The sequence below is a fragment of the Montipora foliosa genome, chromosome 7 (assembly GCF_036669935.1).
Source record: "Montipora foliosa isolate CH-2021 chromosome 7, ASM3666993v2, whole genome shotgun sequence".
Classification (NCBI taxonomy): Eukaryota; Metazoa; Cnidaria; class Anthozoa; order Scleractinia; family Acroporidae; genus Montipora; species Montipora foliosa.
In genome coordinates this window covers 4081761-4101760 of record NC_090875.1, presented here as the reverse complement: position 1 = coordinate 4101760, position 20000 = coordinate 4081761, and the positions used below count along the sequence as shown (strand labels likewise).

Sequence of the window (20000 nt, the reverse complement as noted above, 5' to 3'; positions counted from 1 at the left end):
AACCAGGTTGCGCACGGTCAGGAAACCACATGAAGCCACGTTAAGAACTATAGTTGACGTAGTATACAATACAATACAATACATACTTAATTGACCGTTCCCCATACGGGCTTTTCAGGGCCAATGAAACACAACGAAACGACAGAACAGAACAACAACAACAACTGCTAAGAATCCCAACTGGACGGAGGCAAACCAGTTGGCTATTTACAAGTGCAGCTGGGAAGTTGAACCAGGGACTACCAGGATCAAATTCAACGAGTGGTTAGAGCGGGTCTTGAACTCGGGATCTCCGGATCTCAAGGCAAGCGCCCTAACCACTGGGCCACACTGCCACACTGCCTCCTCCGTATGGCACTCTAGCTGCGTTGAGCCACAGAAAGCGCGCGAAAAATGAAGCCTCGTTTATGTTTAGGTGAATTAACCTGAGTCGAGCCTGCAATCCAATCGAAAACCAGCACCTGGTCAGCAGTCAACTTTAAAAAAAAGCTGACCTCGATGAGCTCTAAGCGTGAGCCTGCGATATGGTAATGTGATACTTGTCAGCGGATACTTTGTTTTGACAGGTGTCAATTGATCATAACATGGGTGTCCAGTAAACTGGCGTGATACTGGTCACATTGTCATACATGGATAGGTGGACGTACGTATACGGACGTACGGACAGATGGGTTACCATATTTTTCTTAACTATGGTGCCTTCGGTGCGCGCGGAGCTCAGCAAATAGGCCATTTCCGAGTTCTTCTTTGCCTCATCTTCAAAGCGAGTCTAAGTGCTAAGTTTTTGTTTTGAAAATTAGTTTTCATTCATTTGTAAAGTAGAACTAATTACCATAACAAATACTTCGCACTTACACTCGCTTTGAAGAGGAGGCAGACTTGAATTCGGAAATGGCCTATTCTCCACTGTCACGAGTTTTGTTAATTTCTTTAATAAGATGGACTAGACAGTCAGTTGTATTTACGTCCGAGTCTAAAGCCATATTGATTGGGGCCAATTATGTTATGGAAAGAGAAATGAAACATTAAATATCTCTCACTAACCGAGAGTGAGGTCATAACAGGGCAAGGCCGAGGTCTGAGATTTCACTGTGATGACCGAACGGACGAGGATAATAAGTTATTTATTATATGGCATTTTTTTGCTCAGTTTTGTCCTGTTCTTCGTCCTTTGGATAATAAAACTCGCTCTTGCTGTGGCTCTCTTCGTCGCTCATACTAAAGAAGTATCTGTATGCTAGTTTTTCTTTCAATTATTGAAAATATAGCTGTACTTTGTCCATATTTTTTGTTGTGTTCGCCCACGCGCTCGTAGCTTTTAGTCTCAACTCAAAAGAGCCGTCGAGCCGAAAATTTTTATGATGCCCGGTCATTACAAGAAAATCTTGCCCGCTCAGCAGCCAATCAGAACGCACGTACTATTGTAGCCATATAATAATTGATTATAAACACATTTGTTCCAAAAGTTTACCAAGGGCAGGAAGTACAGAGATAGGACAATAATTGTTAGGGAGTAACCGTGAACCTTGCTTGAAGACGGGAATGACCTTTGCTATTTTGAGACCGTCAGGAAATATGGATTAGTTATAGATAGATTATTAAGTATGTTATAGGTCTAACGATTTCTAGGGCGGCGATGAAAAGTAAGAAAGGAAAAATTCTATATATACCAAAGGAATTTCTCTTCTCAAGATTCTCCATTGGAAGAGGAACTTCAACTTCATTAACGTTCTTAAATTTGAACGAGGAATATCTTTGCTATCTATAGGCAGCCTTCATATTCTTGAAGCATTTGAGAATTTTGGTTCCATCGACCCAACGTCCCATTGTTCGCATTAAGAAACAGCCTATCAGGAATCTTCTTAAATGGCCCTGTCTAGCCAATCAGCAGCTGTGTTGTAACAGATGAAATTCACATGTGCTCGCTCAGCGGAAAATCACGTGTTCTCGCAGCGGAAGAGTCGAGGTTTACCCTTTTTTTTGCTTTATTTAGAGAGAATTTTGCTTTCCAGCGAAAAAAAACTTTTAGCTTAGCAATACTTAGCGCAATCCTTTACTATATAAGGTCAAACTAAGGTATTATGAGCTGATAACCGATCAGAGCACGAGAAGTGCATTAACTGAAGTTGAGAATTTAATAATTAGTATTGACCAAATGCAAAAATGGCCGCCATTGTCTTTGTGTTAAGTAGCCTAACTAGTCTCGTTTACAGCCCACATTCTTTCAATTTTACACGTGTTAACGAGGCTAGTTAGGCTAATTAACACAAAGACAAATAAATAATGTGTTGGCGGCCATTTTTGCATTCGGTCAATTATCCCACATCTTTTTAGTGTATTAGAATCCGACAAAGCATTATTATAAAAGCAATTGCGGTAATATTTATTAATAGAGACTATTTTATTGCGATAGTATTTGTATTTCTTATACGAAGATGTGTCTCGAGTAACAAGTTATTTTTTATAAAGCTTATTCCGCATTTTAATGTTTTTTTTTTAACTAGATGCTATCCGAGGTTTACAAGATTTAATATTTTTTTAATTTAAGTTCTTTAAGGGAACGTGCTTGTTACTACATAGCTACCTTCCTTAAGTCTATTTTAAAAGTTTTGCTATCAAACTCCTTGAAGTCTAAATATTCTATACGATCTGGAAAAGGGCTTAAAGTTATCGACTGTTACAAGACGTAACCAGTGGTAGTAAGTGCGGGCGATACAGATCGATGGATTAACGAAGAACTTATGGTAGTCCCCATGCATGCTTAGCTGTGAGGCTGTAAAACAGGAAAATAGTACTGCTGAAGTATTAATAGCGGAGCTCCGCGCGCGCCGAAGGCGCTCAGGCGCGGAGCACCATCAGGGCGGAAAGAGACCGGGCGGTGAAACGAGCGGGTCCGAGCAAAAAGGTGTGATGCAGTAGACTGGGGTCTACTAAAAAGCCTTTTCAAAATGGCGGCAAGTGTAGAGATCGGCGACTCACTCGAAGAATTGGAAGAATTGTTTTTACAGGACATCACAGAAGACTTTTTTTATTTGAACGAGAAAAAGAATTCTTCAGATGTTCCAGACACATAGCTGATATTAATGTAACAAACATTTTCCCTCTGTTCTTGATTGGTTCTCTCCTATAACCTATGGTCTTTAGGTAAATCCAAGTGTTTTGATTGGTAAATCCAAGTGTTTGCTTTCTTGTTCACTTTGCCATACAAGCCATTTCCATGGAAAAGGTTATAAGTCATGGTTTTTTTTTACATTTTGTTTATATTCTGGTGAGTATTTTCACGAATCATGCTGTGTGTTGAAGGACCCAAAAGGCAAATAAAAAAATACAAGTAACAACTTGGAAATAATATATAGATTTAGCCAAGGCTAAAAGCGGAGCTCCTCATTATTGAGTTTTTGTTTATGGTCATTTATATAACCTGTGAAAATGAAAATGTGAGTGAAGTTTTCTTTCTGTATGGTACGGAAAAAAAGGTCTTTGATCCTTTCGGGATTAAAGCATTAGACCATTTCGAGTGAGTGTAATCTTAGCACGAGTTTAGATTTGGCCATTGGTGAGAATCCAGTTCGAACCTCGAGTTCATTTCTTTTAAGGTCATTTCCTTAACATAGGCGTTGTAATATATTTTATTGGAATAATAGAAGGGGTTCCACGTTTTTGTTTTCATATTTTTTGAGGCTTTTAAGCCTCAAAAAAAGTTTATCGAAATTTGTCTGCACAACCGAAAATGGTCTTAGACTCGAGATCTGTTATTTAGGTTTTATTTTGTCGAGAGCGTCTCACTGCTCAATCCCTCAAAAGTGAAGAAAAATGAATTAAAGATTGTTCGTTACTGTTTTTTGTCTTTTGCTTTCTTATGGATTTATAAGTAAACTCATAGTAAAGGGGACGTATACAAAACATGGACCCCAGGTCCATGGACCACCCTTGTGGACCTGGTCCATGGACCCCTTCATGGACCCAGTCCATGGACTACCCCTATGGGCCACCCCTCATTTTGTGAAAAAAATCTTTCAGAGATCTAAAGAGAGAGAGAGAGAGAGAGAGAAAGAGAGAGAGAGAAAGAGAGAGAGAGAGAGAGAGAGAGAGAGAGAGAGAGAGAGAGAGAGAGAGAAAGAGAGAGAGGGAGAGCAGTGGTCCTCGCACTAATCTCGACATTTTCAGAACTTGACTCTTATAGACACCTGAAAAATTCAGGTGGAATCCATGACCCCTGCGATGTGAGGACGGTTGGGCGCACTGGTCAATTTGTTGGGCTCGTTTGTTTCGATGAAGGACTCGATGAATTAAATGTTTGTATATTTGAAGTGCGGGTTATAGACGAATCCCTTTAGAGCCACCAATTTGAAATGGATGGTATATAGGTGTCTATAAGAGACAATTGCTTAAATCAGTAGCCGATAACTAAAGCAAAAAACAGCCCTATATTCCTGTTAAGAATGAGAGCAGCAACTTGATGTCATAACCAGATGTTTTTTTTTTTTTTTTTTTTTGCGGAAAAGGTAGTCTGTATGGATTGTAGCCTATGCAGCTTAAATTGTCGAGAAAAGTGCGAGTATCGTTTCTCTCTTTCGTCCAAAGATTTATCTGCTTGTAACTTTACAAAATAAGGGGTGGTCCATAGGGGTGGTCCATGGACCGGGTCCACAAGATTGGTCAATGGACCTGGGGTCCATGTTTTGTATACGTCATAGTAAAGGAGATTTTCTGTTAATAATGAAATTTTTTAACACTTCTTCATTTCTGGATATGTCATGCAGAATTACATTTTTGTTCAATATGCAAAATAAAAACCGGTAGTAGTTTGAATATGCACGAGATCATACTCATCCTATTTACGCAAGAAATGATGCATGTGCAGTAAGGATGCGCAATGCTTGTCAAGAGAATTGATTCAAAATGATTTGACCTTATTTTCAGTGCCGATTGCAAGAGTTGATTCCTGCATTGCCTGTATTAGTTCGCAAACGGCTTGAAATTACAAGCTTGCGTAAAACCATCTCAAAAGCTCGGCTTATGTGAGCCAGGAAAACGAAAGATGAGCATTTATACCAGCGGTTATCGTCTCACATAATCCATCGCTTATGTACATGGAAGTTTCAGAGTATTTTTCTCGTTCAAACGGCCCTATTGAGTGATCTGCCCAGACAACTTCGTCTCCAGAGGAACTGAATCTCAAAAAGACCCCGGGTATTCAAGGGGGCTAGATTGGAGCAGAAATGCAGCCATAGCCCATAGGAGATGCTACAGGAAATTTGGCGCCTTGCAGTGTGTAGAAATGGCGGGAAAACGCGCGCTGCAAAGAGTATTGCGCCCCGAGGGTTGCGCTTGGGTCTGTTTCAGCTTTCAGTTTGAGCCCAAACTCAGCTAAAGAAAGGTGAGAGCTGTTTTCTACGCAAAGAGTTTCATCATTATCGTTTCTTGTAACAAAACGTTTCAACCATTGTTCATCTTCTTTCATGGGCAAACCAAAACTGAAAAAAAATGCATTACTTTTATTTTTTCTTAACTTTAACATTTTCAATTATTTTCAAAGCCAGTGTTGTACTTTTGTAATTTAGAAAAACAGCCATGTCAGGGAGACAAGTGGTAAGGAATTCGTAACCACATTTTTGCTTCTTGCTGTATTTTGTAGTCGTGATGAACAAGCGAAATAGCGCTGATAAACAGTATTTATTGAAAGCTAACCGTATTAAAATGGGTTCTCAGACTTAAATAGTGTTCATCAGCGCTATTTGAAATGGGTTCTGAGACTTGAATACTGTTTATCAGCGCTATTTGTAGCCAGTCTGCAGTCTGCAGTCTTTCTTTTGGTTTAATGTTTCAAACACTAATCATGAACAACTAATGTTGACAAAATATTTTTTTCTCACGAAAAACGATCTATTAAGTCTGATGGGGAGGACAACGAAACGGGTAAGAAAAACATTCTTAGAGTGTTTATGTCCTTTGTTTTGCTCTGGATTTATTTCCATGGTGTTGTTGTAAAATCTTACACTGCATAGAATCTGCCTCTATTTAACAAGGGATATTTTTCTTTCACTTTTGTACATAGTCGTTTCTGGAGATGGTTCGCCCGGTAAGTAAGCTTTAGATATGCGGCCGTGACTCAATACTTGTTATTTTTGTTCAAATTTCCTTTTCGTTTGATTTTGGTTTTGGTAAAGTATTGTTTAACTGGTCTTTCAGAGCAGATAAAATTGTTCATTTGCTAGATTATCCTCCCTTCAAACTTGTTTGCTCAAACATAATTTGATTAACAATTACGTCTTTAGAAATGCTGGTACTATATGATTTTCTGAGAGACCCGTGATCTATATGTAACATCGCATTATTATCTCCATTATATTGCAGAGAACAGAAAGAGAAACTGGAGAAATGGCAAGTGCAATTTATATGACCGTTAAAAAAAACTAAAACTGCTCATTTTATGGATGATTCATTTTCTAGCTTAGTGGTCTATTCTGGCCCTGTAACAAATAAAACCTGATCACTTATTTCTGTATGTAGTCGTTTGAGGATGTAGTCCACTGGATAAGTGAGCTTTAGATGTGCTGCCTTGACTTTAACCTTATGGTGTTTAGTTAAATTTTTCTTTAGTTTTACTTTGGATTTGGTAAGGTATAGTTTAACTAGTCTTTAAAGATTGAGTTAAGATCATTATATGGGTGGCGCCGTGCCCTCATAGTTAGTGTGCTAGACTCTGCTTTGAGTGGTCCGGGTTTGGGTCGTAGCTGAGGACATTGTGCTGTGTTTTCCTTGGGAAGACACTTGACTCTCATGGTGGCTCTCTCCACCCAGGTGTTTAAATGGGTACCCGCGTATTTAGTGCTAGGGGTAACCCTGCGATGGACTAGCATCCCATCCAGGGGGGAGTAGAAGTACTCTTAGTCGCTTCATACTAGAGTAACCGCAGATAAACGCCAGCCTGATGGGCCTTCTAGGCTCATAGCAGACTTTACCGTTTACCTTAAGGTCATAAATTGCCACCACTTTTACATTCTTTTGTATTTATGTTAATTAGACTTACTGCCTTTGTTTTGAAAGAAATATTCTTCTGACATTTGCTAGTCGTAACAAGGCTAGAAAGGCTTATTAGCATTAAAACAATGGAATATTTTATTTGGCAGCCATTGTGAAAGAGGTCTGAATAATCCTCCTGTCAAACTTGTTTGCTCAAGTGAAAGTAGATTGGACAATTAAGTCTCTAGAAATGCTATCGCTCTAGCGATGACAGAAATAACCCGGTATTTTCTGACAGGGCCCGTAATCTAAATTTTGCATCATTATCTCCGTTATTTTGCAGATGGCAGAAGGAGAAAGCTGAATAATGGCAAGTGTCTTTTTTATGAACATGATCAAATTACATTTTTGTCTCATTATCCTGTAATAACATCTCACGATTACGTCCATTGTATTGCAGAAACAAGCAGCAACAGAGGAAAGAAAAAGAGTAAGCTTAATTCATTTGATTTTGTACATTTCATAATTCCACTGGATATGCTTTAGGTATAAAGTAAGGCCTATATGCGATTAGGAGATTGCAAGCAATTGTGGTAAAACAATATGTAGTTACGTAAAACATAGCTACAAATTTCTCAAATGTGATTTTAGCATTAATAGGACAGCGTATTTGCACTGTAAGTGTGTCATTGTGCACACTGCAAGAGGGAAGTTGAATTTAAACAAGTCCCTTTTATGGCATCTCATAGACTGAGAAAGAATATTTCTTTTTCCTATTCACTTGATCTTTTTTGTTTGTTATACATACTATTAATTGGCAACAGGACTTCAAATCATCTAATTCCTTGTGTTTTTATTATCACACTCGTGATGAAAGAAATTGGACTCCCATAGTGTGGTGGTGTGAACTTGTTAATCACTGTTATGATTACGTACCAAATTTGAGTCCTCTCGGTCCAGTTAACATCATTAATAACCTATGCCACCACTTTATAGGATGTTACAATTGTGATGGTTTTGGCCATATGGCCAAAGTCTGCCCAAGTAAGGAAGGAGGTAAGACTAAGTGTATCATGAAGTTGTTTTTACTCAACACATAAATATCAACCCGTTGATTCCCGGGGATTTGCCATTGACAAGTAGAATCGTCTGTTCTTAGACAGAGCAAAATACTAAGTGGGGTTGGTTCATGCCGGCTTGGGAGTTAAAGGATTAATGGGGACATTGTGATGAACCCACTCACTCCCAGGGGTTCCCCATTGACAAATAAAATTGTGTGGCGTTGGACAGAGTAAAAAACTCTGGCGTTAGACAGAGTAAAATACTAAGTATGGCTGGTTCAGGCCGGCCTGGGCGTCAAAGGGTTAATCTTTACTCTTATTTGTACTTTCATGTAGAAATGGAAAAATTACAGTGTTATCGCTGTAGGGGGTGGGGGCACAAAAAGTCTTTGTGTCCCACCCCCAGGCCCAGGCCTCAGCAGAAGGCAGCCAAACAACAAGGTATTGAGTTCAACATTTATGAAAATGAGATTATAAAATAAATAGAGTCCATAAACAGGTTTCACAACCGGAAAGTGTGTGTTTAACTGTCTTTCAACGAGAAAATACGATCTATTGCTACAGTACTATACATAAATTGCTTTGGTGTGCACACCAATAAATACAATAAAACCTGGTTAGCAGTAATATCAGAGATCAGTTACTTTTGCCATCTATCCAGGAACATTTTCTAGATATTTTGATGGAAGTCAAGTAGTGATGTAAATTAATTATCACCCAACTTCATAATCTCCTAATGTTGTTTTTTATCTTCTTGATAGAAATCCTAAGAACAACCCTAAAAATGTTACTTGGCATAATACTTCAAAATTAAATTTGGAATAATTTGTTCCACCTTTGACCTTGACCATATCACTTAAGGATATTACCTTGGGTCAATTACTGGTATTGCATTGGGTTTGCCTGATTTCCAAACTTCATACGCAATACCATTCTGTGACATTAATGTACTCTTGTATCAAGTCCAATGTTGTCAAGTGTTATGCAAGTAATTTACAAACTTTTACTGTTGCAACTTATAATGCATATTTTCTGGTATATCTGTTTTCTCCCAACAGAAAAGCAAGATGAGCCCGCGAAGGGAAAAAATGTCTTTTATATCTATAATCAGTAACATCCTTCTGTTACTGATTATAGATATAAAAGGCTTAATTATGTTAATATATTATAATTTATATTTTAAGTGACATTAATTAAAATGTTTAAGGAGGCTCGAAATAGTTTCTCCTTTTTTCAAACAAATAGACATATTCTGTCCTTAGATACAGTTGGGGTAATCACATGAAGGTGAAATTTGGCCAGGATGTTAAGTACCCATCCTACAATTTCTCACATATTTTCCTCCAAAATAATGTTATCATGGCAAATGATATTAGGCATTTCTTTGAGCCTTAAAATCAACATATTATATTGTCTTTTTTGAAAAAAATGCGATAGTGAAAACAATCTCTGTAGGCCAGTTTTTCAGAGAAATAATTCGTTTTTGTTAACATGTAATGTAAGCTAACATGCAAAAAATGAAGAAAAATCACTGTACAGAAGCAGAGATATAAACAAGTAAAGATGCAAAATCAGCTGAAAACCCTTTCGAGCCTCCTTAATTTTGCACACTTCATTTAAGCCTGCTTTTTTCTTTTTTCAACAGTCTGATTCTAATGGGATTCTTAATTAGGCAAAGGTTAATAACATGTTTTCACATTGAGCTTAAAGGGGCAGTGTCACACTAATTTAATCAAACTTCAAAACACTAAAAGAAGTCCTTGGAGCAATGAAAACCACATAATAATGCTGTGGTTTTGTTGCCAACGACCATTAAAGTGCACTGAAAGTAATTGTTGTTGTTCGTGGCTAAGGAAAGAGGCGATAGAAATGAATTGAAACTTCAAAGAACTGGCCAGTTTTTTTCAAGTTTGGATACATTGTTTTCAGAAAGACACCAAAAATTAAATAGAACAGCTCTTTGTGCCATGAATACTGGTATATTTCATATCTTGTCAGTAGGTTGTCAGAAATGCTGTACATGTGAGCTTAAGTAGTTTTGATTTTTACTCCCTTTTGTACTAAAAACAGGAAATTAAATGTGAGTGCCTTGTAAGGTGTTTCCATTGTTTTGCATTGTAAATCTCCTTCCGCTCATAATATTGTGCCATTAAAGTCTGCAACTTCTGTCTTAGTGAATTCTTTAATCACTCTTGTAATTCAGTGTAGATGACTAATATTACAATTGACAGACAAGGAAAACTAGCACAAATTGTGTTATATAAAAAACCAGAAACCCATAAGGGTTGAAACGTGTAACGGCCCCTTGTGTGCTGGGAAACAAGCTTCCGAATATTCAATTTGCTAAGTACCATATTTGGAACAACAAGAGCTAGGGGTTTCCAAATATGGTACTTAGCACTGAAACATTCAACTGATCAGTTCGCACTGAATATTCGGAAGCTGTGAACGCGCGTTACACGTTTCAACCCTTATGGGTTTCTGAAAAAACTTAACATATCAAAAGTGGTTCAACGTTGTCTTTACCCTTACCAACAACTATATTTGTCATTGCAGTGGTCAAAATGTTGTTGACTTACGATGCCCAGCTGAGTGAGTCCAGAACAAATTTTGACCACTGTGATGACAAACATCATTGTCGATAAGAGTGGAGACAATGGTGGACCACTTTCAATTAGTTTTTTACCACAATATCCAACTGCAAAGAAAGTCTTTATTTTAGAGTGACCAAAATCGTGACACGAAGAGAGAGCAAGCGTTGTCTATAACTTTCTTACAATATGATTGGTTTTTGTTCCAAAATGGGCTTTCCTGATTGGCTATTACATTGCATGATTAGCCAATCAGATTGCGAGATGACAAACAATTATGGCAAAAAAACTTTACTAGTTGGTCAAGTTTCCAACATTTCTCACACAAGTAAGTAAAAGTAACCCAGAATAATGGAGAGAACAAGCATATTACCTCATATAGTTTTTTTTCTATTTCCTGTTCATAACTGTAACCTCTACCTTGATCATTCTGCATATCACAGAAACCTCACGAAATAATTGTTAACTATTTGTTTTTACTGGCCTTTGATTTTTCTTTTTTTGTATGTATTTGAAGAAAAATTATACTACACAGTCCTTAATGGCTTGCAACTTTAATTAGTTTGGCTAATTTAGTTCCCCTATTAAGTATCTTTATTGATGGGTGTGTTGATTAATTGGGAAAAATTTACTTAACAAGATAAAAGGATTAATTGTAAGATGGAGCAAATCCCATATTTTTTGACATGTAGATCCCAGGACCACCAGTAATTTATCTGCACAATTAATGTGCTAGGCTGTATGGAAATCCTGTTGCAAGCTACAGTACAGGGGCAACTAAAGGAACGATTTGCTAAAGTATCTGTTTGATAGGCCGTAAATCATCTAGGATTTTCTTTAGGGAATTTTCAAATAGAACTTTCATGATCTGAAAAAGTTAACACTTCTTCCTTTATTTCGAGATTGATAAAAATGTGTTAGGAGTATCAAAATATACCAGCTGCAGACTTTGGAAAGGTTCAATAGGATACAATAAGATTTTCGTAAACTATACAAAAAATGGCCTCGTAAATTTGAGAGCCTTCAAGCTCCCCTAGAATAACACAGAACAGAAAAGAAATTTATAACGTGGCCTAAAATGAACCTACAAAGCTTTAAAAGTACTTTGAAGAACTTAGAAGAGTGTTAAAAGCACTTGAGAGAAAGCCGTCTCTGGGTGCCCCTGACAGTAGACATCATTACATCCATAATGGATGAGTACTGCTGTCAAGGAAATTAAGCAATTGAGCAGCATTTAGTCTGGGAAACGAAATAAAAACTAGCCAATTCTACTGTCAAGTTAACCTGACTATGCGAGCCTGCTATAAATTCCAGTGTTGGACAAAACACTGACCCCCAGTCCATTGATTACCCAAACGGACTACCCTATAAATACTATTTCAAATGAGTACTGTTTGTCTATATGCACAATGTAAGCAACGTCTCAAACAGTGCTTACCAAAGACCAAACACCCATTTTAAAAAGTGTTGATCAACAGTATTTAAGTCTAAGCAGCCATTTTAAAAAGGTCAACTTTCAATAATGTTATTGTTGTGATGGTGGATTACATCATTGACAGTACCATGTGCACGAAAATAAACAAGGTATGTGCAATGAAAGTGTAATTAATTTTTATAATGAATTCACTTCTTTCAATAGCACTCATTCGAAATGTTAGTTATAAGGGTTAGCCCATTTTAGGGTAGTCCATGAACTGGGGTCAGTGTTTTGTCCACCACCACAAATTTCCGGTTTTCCTTCCACTTCGCAGATATATGTTCAAAGCAGTTCATCGTCAGGAATAACTTGCCTACAATGTGTAAAACTAGGAAGTAAATGTATCATCATCGTCAGTCTCCTTAGCCTCAGGTGGTCGCAGATACATTCTCAGTTACCATGACCTTTTGATAGCTTCGATGATCGTAAAGCTCCGTCCATTTAGTTGTCTTAATCAAACAATGGATGCTCGTGCTCAGGCTGCGATCTTCAAGCTGGAGAGGACTTAGGAATATGTAAATTACGGGTTTAGCAACTATAGATCGTTTTCACGTGACGTCATCATTTTCTAAAATCCAAAACTAAAGAGCCACGAAAGTTTTTATCCTCATCAGGCATAAGAGGCGGTAAATTTGCAGCCATTTGCAATTTTAAAGCTCAATAGCGTGCTTCGTTTGGAAACGAGAGCATTTTGAATTTCTGAGTTATAGCGGTGCGTGACACGAGGCGACGATCAAGTTTATTGAGAAATATATACTTATCTCATGGTTTTGAACCTTTTTAGAATTTAAAGCATTAGGAAAAGTGCTTAAGTAAATAGCTGTCTGTTCAGTACAGATGATCACTCGCCTAGATAGCCAAAGTAAGTAACAGATGTTGACACTATTTTCCGGCCGCCATATTGGTGCACCACAGATGTGCACCAACATGGCGTTTTCATACTGGGCTCTGTAAATTTCTGTGAAACATTTCGACGAATATCTGAAGTTTGGGGAAACGCACGGGCCTAAAACTTGGAGAAGTGTCTTCTTCATTTATCTTCTACAACATCACGAATTCTTGACTTTTTCCACTGGATGGTTTTCGATTTATTTTTTTATTGCGTGACAGTGAAAACGATCTATTATCCACAGTCAGAAAGAGCACACAGTTTTGCGATAATCGGGCTAATTTTGATTGAGATACAGCCATTTAAATACATCCAAATTTACAAAGAATTAAATGTTTCAAATGAAGCTATGATCCTCGCAGTTATGAACGCAATTTTTGTTCAAACGGACGCAGCGTACGGATGGCCATACATTTCTATGTAAATTTTGACATTTGTAAATAGCTGCATTTCACTTAATATTGGGTCCATTGTCACCATACCTGAGAATTTTGTAAACCTTGGTGTGCTGACGTTCTGACTTTTAATACGGATCAATAGTAGTAGTAGTATAATTTGTAGACTCGAACCCTCTTCCCCAGATCAGGCAACAAAGATGAGGATATAATAACCTGGGAAGGAAGTGCCATTTGCGTCTTGACGTCATTTATTTTTTTCACAACAAACGCCTGGGAGATAAAGTCGTAAAAGTACGAACGCCCTGTTGAGGACAGCAACAAAAGTCGCGAAAATTACAAGGTTTTCGTAAGGACAAAAGGCTAATTCATGCAACAAACATTTCAATATGGGAAATCTGTTATGGTATTTATTCAGGTTGTGATGATTGGAATGATCAAAACTGAACGAAGAGTTTACAAAGGTTGGAAAATCAAGACATTTTATATTCAACAATCACTATTAAAAACAAGACTGAAAACGTCATAGTTCGACGTACAAACAGAATCCAACTTGGCTGTCTTTTTGCCTGACATCAAAACTCTCTTAATTATAGACAATACTTACACTGAGTCACCCGAGTATGCTGAACAAAGTTACCCGAGTTAGTCTTTTTGCAAAGTATGTTGTTTTATGGAAAATTCGGGTTTACCTCAGTGTACTGATTGAGAAGCTGAAGAGATTTCCTCGGAATTTTGCGAAATATATTTTTTGGTCACGCGCTGTTTTGTGGTTCTTTTAAAACCTTTCTTTGCTTGATCTTACGTTGTTTGTGGACTCTGTTCATGGTACTGCTATTTGTACGACGTGAACCCACATTAAGTGGGGTCCTTCTACACTACAGACTAAGCATTGTTGCCAATGGATTTTTGTGTTTTTTTTTTCTTTCTTTCTTCATTTGACAGTGACTGACTTGTGTAATTTAAAATAATGGTTGCACCTGAAATGTGTAATTCAAAAATTGTTATTGTGCATGCACAACTCACCCTAGGCCCCAAGTGTGCATTAAAATAATGCAATTTGAAAATAATAATAATAATAATTTGAAGAGTTTTGGACCTTGGCCATCACTCACCGTCAGTAGCGTTTCCTTTATCCAGATGTGTACACTGCTCGAGTTTTAGGCTTCATTCTGTTCTGGTCACGCAACATATCAAAATCAAGGCTGTTGCCTAACAGGAGCCCGGTAGCCTGGGGCTCCCACAGAATAGCTCTGGGCGCCTTAATTTTTCACAGCAACACCTTTCACTTCATACGTTGGGCTCCTAAGCTCTCAGCATTTAGCTCTGAGGGCCCCTTTAAAATTTTCTTAGGCAGCAGCCTTGAAAATGTTGTGGTTCTCACTCAAAAAGTCTTGAAAACCTCTTTGGTTGTAATAACATAGTCAGACAGTGTTTCTGTACAAGTTTGGGTTCCAAAGATATGAGGGTAGGGTATTTTGTAGTTGAGATTTATTTATTAGAAAGTGTTTTTAGTTACGTTATTTTTCAGACATTTAAAATGCTTGACATTTCGTATGCTTGTTACCCCTATAAAGTTGTCTCTTTCAATGAGAGCAAAACAGATAAGTAATAATTACTTGCAACCTGCTTCATTTTGAGACACATTAAGGGGGATGACACTGACATGTAACTACAGAAAGACAATGGTTATATAAGGGAACTTTCTAGTCAAAGAACCCTGCAAGAAGATTGCATTGGAGGTTCTGTGAAATAACTTTTTGAATGGAAATCTGACATCACTTCAATCAGGGTGTGCATGTGCAACTAGTCCCAGTCCTCTGCTGTACATTTCTGTGAAAAACAGGAAACAAAGATATACATGGTTTTTTCACCGGATGGGAACCATCCCATCATTTTTCATTAACTGAACACAATTGACAGAAAATGGTAACTGTAGAGTAAAAGGGTATTGAGAAGTGATTATTTGAAGGGCTCCATAGCAACAGTTTGATAGTTAAGAGCCATCCCCTTAAATGAATAAGAGCATGTGCACAGTACAGACTTGAAATGATCTTTAAATTGCTGCAAACACACAGTTTACAAACCAGCTGCAAAGGAGACTATCAATGAAATGAGCAAGACATGTTCACTTGTTCTAAACAGTGTGTACAGACATTGAGAAACAAATGCTCTTCTTGTTCTAGGATGTTTAGATACACAAACTTGTTTTTTGATTTGCTTTAGCAATAAGTGTCACATATGTATTTTTAAACTACTCTTGCTTCTGAAACAGGTTCAATGTGTTTTACTGGGTACAGTATGACCAAAACATTTATTGCTATGCATACTTGTGATGAATTATAAATACAATGTTTGGTGACCACTAAACATCATCAATAACTATCAAAAAGCTTGATAAATATATATGTATTATTTCTTTTAATACATGTCTGTTTTGAAAGTAACGAACTAGGTGTTTTTATTATAAAGTTTTCGATTTCAAGTCAAATTCAACTTAATTCACAACTGGAAATGTTCTTCAAGGACACATGCAAGTTGTTTATCAGTGCAAGTCACATTTTGATGTAAAGTGTTGCTGGTATACATGCATCAAAGGTTGATTATAATTGGTGTTTGAATGCAGGCAATGCTATATGACAAATTCTCTAACAAATAAAAGCTCAGGAAGTATTGAACAATTATAAGATTTTGTTGCCACACAAGGGCGAAGCAAGACATCAGGGGCCAGTTGGTATTCCCAGGGCCTAGCACTGAAGATTAGCTGCAGTGATATCTTATTCATCTGTTCTTCACCAATTGAATGACATACCCCGGTAGTCTTTTGTTGTGTGACATTCTGTCCAAATTACGACAATTTCATGTGTGACCAATCATTATTTTGAATAATTAATAAGAAGTTATTGAGATAACAGGACTGTGAGATCACAAATGAGGATGACATACAAGGTGACATGAATGTCCTGATAGACTTAATCATATTCAAGCATAATAACAACTATTTACTCTTAAGCGTGAGCACTAATCACCATTAATTCAATAGGGCACTGTGGTAATGAAATAGAAAAATACATATCCAAATGAGACTGGATTCCTGGTCCCCCATGGCCTTTTTAAAGATCTTTTTCCTGACCTTGCCACATATTATCCGCACATGAAGGCGGGGGTCTCATGAAGGCACCACCTTCACTCATTGTTGCCAGGCTAAATGTCTCCAACTTAACTTCTTGTTGGATTTGTGGCTTCATTGACAAATTTATTGAATGGTCTCAAATTTTACTTCACACTTGCTGAAATTGAGAACCATAATATATAGATGTCACAATAATTATTGTAAAGGTATCTATTTATTTGAGAACTTTGCTTTTTGACTTGGAGTACATTCTATGCATTAAATTGTCCTCAATGTATAAAGCCCAAAAATTATTTTGACCTTTTAAAAGAATTGTGAATATCTTTAATTAAGCCCAAATCAAAGATGCAAACATAATATGAGGCCAATTCCCAAGAGATAATTGAACCAGAGATACATCTGGGTAGACACTGCACAAAAATGAATTCTCTTGGAAAAAAAATCAATATAACCATACCATGGACTTCAAAAGGATTTTGTTGGAACCTACTTATTAACATGTTAACATATTGACATAAATAATGTACATGTAACACAATGGGTAATTAGAACCAAATACCGACTTGAAATCATGGTGCAATCTTTATTTCACATGAATTTGTATCATCTTACATAACATGTTTGTCATCACATATCACCTGACATGCTATCTGCAGACATATTTAGTCAGAAACAGAAACCAGAATGGCCTAATGGCCATGAAGGCCACTTGCTAAACCATTGGGAATTGGTTATCAGCCACATAGACTGATATAGCATAGCAATTTGTTATGCATGGCCACACAAGCCCTCAGTCACACAGACTGATTGCAGCATAACTGCCTTATTTTTGTTATGCATGACCACTCAGGTCCTCAGCCACAAAGGCCGATTGCAGCATAACGTCTTATGCATGGCAACAAGGTGGTAAAGGGGTTCTGCACGAGGCATCATTCGAGAAAAGAAAAGGTGCATTACATATAAAAAGAGCTGAAATGTGCTTGTGATCTGTGAATTATTGATAGTCTTGCGTGATCCATGTTCCTATTGTTTTGTTTATCATGAATCTTGACTAAATTTTCTTGAAAATTGAGAATGTAATGGTAGCTTACGTACGTATCACAACTTACAGAAAATGTTGCTATTGTTTAACAGACTCCTGTTACAAGTTGTCAACGAAGTGCAATTAATCATTTTACTGTATTTTACAATTAAATGTGAAAAAATTCGCTGATCATTCACCCTTGTAGGTATGTCCAAACTCACCAGATTCAAACATAATTATTGTTGTGAGGGATATCTGAAAGAAACATGACCAATTTCTAAGAAATTTAGGACTAATTAATGCTACTTAGCTCGAGCAATTTGCACTAACCATGCTCTGTTCGCAACAGAAAATGTTACTTGTAAAAAAAATGCCATAAAAATAAACTTTTGAATCATGATTTGAAAAAAAAAAACATGCCCCTAATTTGTGACTGGGATCCCTCCTTTACCACCGTAAGGCCCTCAGTCACACAGACTGATTACAGCATAACTGCCTCATATTTTGTTGTGCATGGCCACACAGGCCCTCAGCCACTCAGGCTAATTGCAGCACAACTGTCTTATGCTTGGCCACTCAGGCTCCTTAGCATAACTGCCTTATATTTGTTATGCATGACCACTCAGGTCCTCAGTCACACAGACTAATTGCAGCATAACTAACCTTGTAATTGCTATGATTGGTAATTCAGACCTTCAGTGACATAATGTAAGGCTGATTAGAATAGGATGACTGCTTCAAAAATTGCTTAATGATGACCTTGCGACTCAGCCCACTCAACCATTCTGAGAAAAGTTTCCTCCCTATATGCTGGTGCTAAAGGTTCCCTCTGACGACACTGACTTGCTAATACATGCAGCCTTTCCATCTCCACTGCTCTTGCCCGGGTGGTTGGAGTGTTGACAGGCTTGAATCTGTCATCATTTAGCAGTACATCTTCATGAAATGCAAAATCAGGATCTCTGCCTTCTCCACCCGCTGATTTTGCTCGTGACAATGCCACAAATAAAGCTCCAGGATTCTTAGCTTCAAAATCGTGCTTTCCAGGATGAATCACAACATATCTGAATGCTTCCCCATTACCTACAGTCATCCCTTGGCACTTGTGGATTGTTGTTCCCCATGCCAATCTCAATGGAACTTGAAGGCGCTTGCATCGACATGAGCAGTCAGTGCACCGACTGACGGGCACAATTGGCACCACTGTAGAATCTTCATTGATATAAGGTGGACCCTTATATCCTGGAAAACGCACATACACAACATCAGGTAATGGCGGGGGATCGTCTGTTGGTCTGTTACCATCTGCGTAGACAATGTCCACTACTGTTCCCACTGCTCCATTGTACAACCCCCATGCAGCCTTTAAGTTTGTAACGAGCATGACTTTGCTGTCACGGCAAAGATACAGTAGTGGTAGCAATCCTCCTGCTTTGTTACTGTCTGCCTTCTGTGCATGTCTGCCATTGTCAAGTGCTTTTATCCTTGCCACTGGGTGGTTTGGCTTTCTGTTCCACTCAAGTAACTTAACTTTGTTGCGCTCCCATTCCAGACGATGGGTTGGAAACACAAACAAGCCTTGTTCATCCATCCTTCCTAGGAGTTCTGGACCATGGGTTAATCGGAGATTGTGCCATTGAAATTTCTGTAGCCAATGAATTTGCTGGGGTGTCGTACTGTAAGTTCTCAATGACATCAACACATCTCTGAGCTGTTGTTCAGATTCAGTTTGTCTTACAATCTGAGTAAGCTCCACAGCACTATCAAAAGTTGTCCATACTAAACGACCATGATTAGATGGTGCACTGCGACAATCTTGAATATACACAGCGGTGTCACACACAGGAGGCAGTTGAACATCATCTCCCATGAACACCGCTACAGGAATACCTCCCCACAACTCATCTGCATTGGCTCCTCTGTTAATTGCATAACGTGTATGCTGTTCCATCCAGCCCATGGTTGTGCGGCCAAACATTGATCGCTCATCTCCAATCAGAACTTTCAGATTTTCACACTTATTCTGAATTTTTTCAAGCACAGGTCCAGAAGGCACTGTCAACTCGTTGCAAGACCTTGCCCCTGTTGGGATTCCTAAAAAGCTGTGAGCTGTACTGCCTTGAACGAGATAGGCAGCATTCCCCGTTGGAGTGATCACCTGTATTGCACCATTGGACCCAAACACTTGCCGCACCAACCTCTGCAGACACCTGATTACATATGACTTTCCGGTTCCAGCAGTTCCGGAGACAACAAGTCGCAAAGGATGGTAATGTTCTTGGTTTTCAACAAAGTTGTAGAGGGTGTGCAACACCAGACTAACTATGGCTCTCTGATTCTCATTTAGGGATGACAGAGACACCTGTGGCAATTCAAGGTCTTCAGTTTCCATTTCCTGTTCTTCATCTTCTTTTATCCTTTCTTGAAGCCACATCTTGGGGTCTTCACCCTCAGGAACCATAAT

At 38.1% G+C, this 20000-nt stretch overlaps 2 protein-coding genes across 6 annotated transcripts in view; one reads left to right on the top strand and one right to left on the bottom strand.

The window, feature by feature from the left end:
• Positions 1-4101: 4101 nt before the first annotated feature.
• LOC138010469 (protein lin-28 homolog A-like) lies at positions 4102-12599 on the top strand. Of its 2 annotated transcripts, none has more exons than XM_068857445.1 (10): positions 4102-5380; positions 5565-5592; positions 5895-5919; positions 6059-6082; positions 6358-6384; positions 7310-7336; positions 7427-7456; positions 7963-8022; positions 8364-8468; positions 9086-12599. In XM_068857445.1, the coding sequence occupies exons 2-10, from the start codon at positions 5575-5577 to the stop codon at positions 9139-9141; spliced, it is 372 nt and encodes a 123-aa protein (XP_068713546.1). In that variant the 5' UTR covers positions 4102-5380; positions 5565-5574; the 3' UTR covers positions 9142-12599. The 2 variants fall into 2 exon arrangements, with proteins under 2 accessions (XP_068713546.1, XP_068713547.1); XM_068857446.1 differs by having other exon boundaries at positions 5362-5380; positions 5540-5592.
• Positions 12600-16935: 4336 nt separating this feature from the next.
• The window catches only part of LOC138010468 (uncharacterized), a 9796-nt gene continuing 6731 nt past the window's right edge, over positions 16936-20000 (bottom strand). For 3 of the 4 annotated variants that reach the window (XM_068857442.1, XM_068857443.1, XM_068857444.1), the window contains exon 4: positions 16937-20000. This exon is cut by the window's right edge and continues 3209 nt beyond it. In XM_068857442.1, coding sequence (XP_068713543.1) covers positions 18285-20000 — 1716 coding nt within the window. In that variant the 3' untranslated portion in view covers positions 16937-18284. The other variant, XR_011124478.1, reaches the window with a different exon arrangement.

What these genes read in the sequence shown, in the direction of transcription:
- LOC138010469 (XM_068857445.1), top strand. An exon ending in AAAGAGAAACTGGAGAAATG is followed by an intron (nt 6,385 to 7,309) that starts GCAAGTGCAATT and finishes GTTATTTTGCAG; the next exon opens with ATGGCAGAAGGAGAAAGCTG. An exon ending in GAAGGCAGCCAAACAACAAG is followed by an intron (nt 8,469 to 9,085) that starts GTATTGAGTTCA and finishes TTCTCCCAACAG; the next exon opens with AAAAGCAAGATGAGCCCGCG.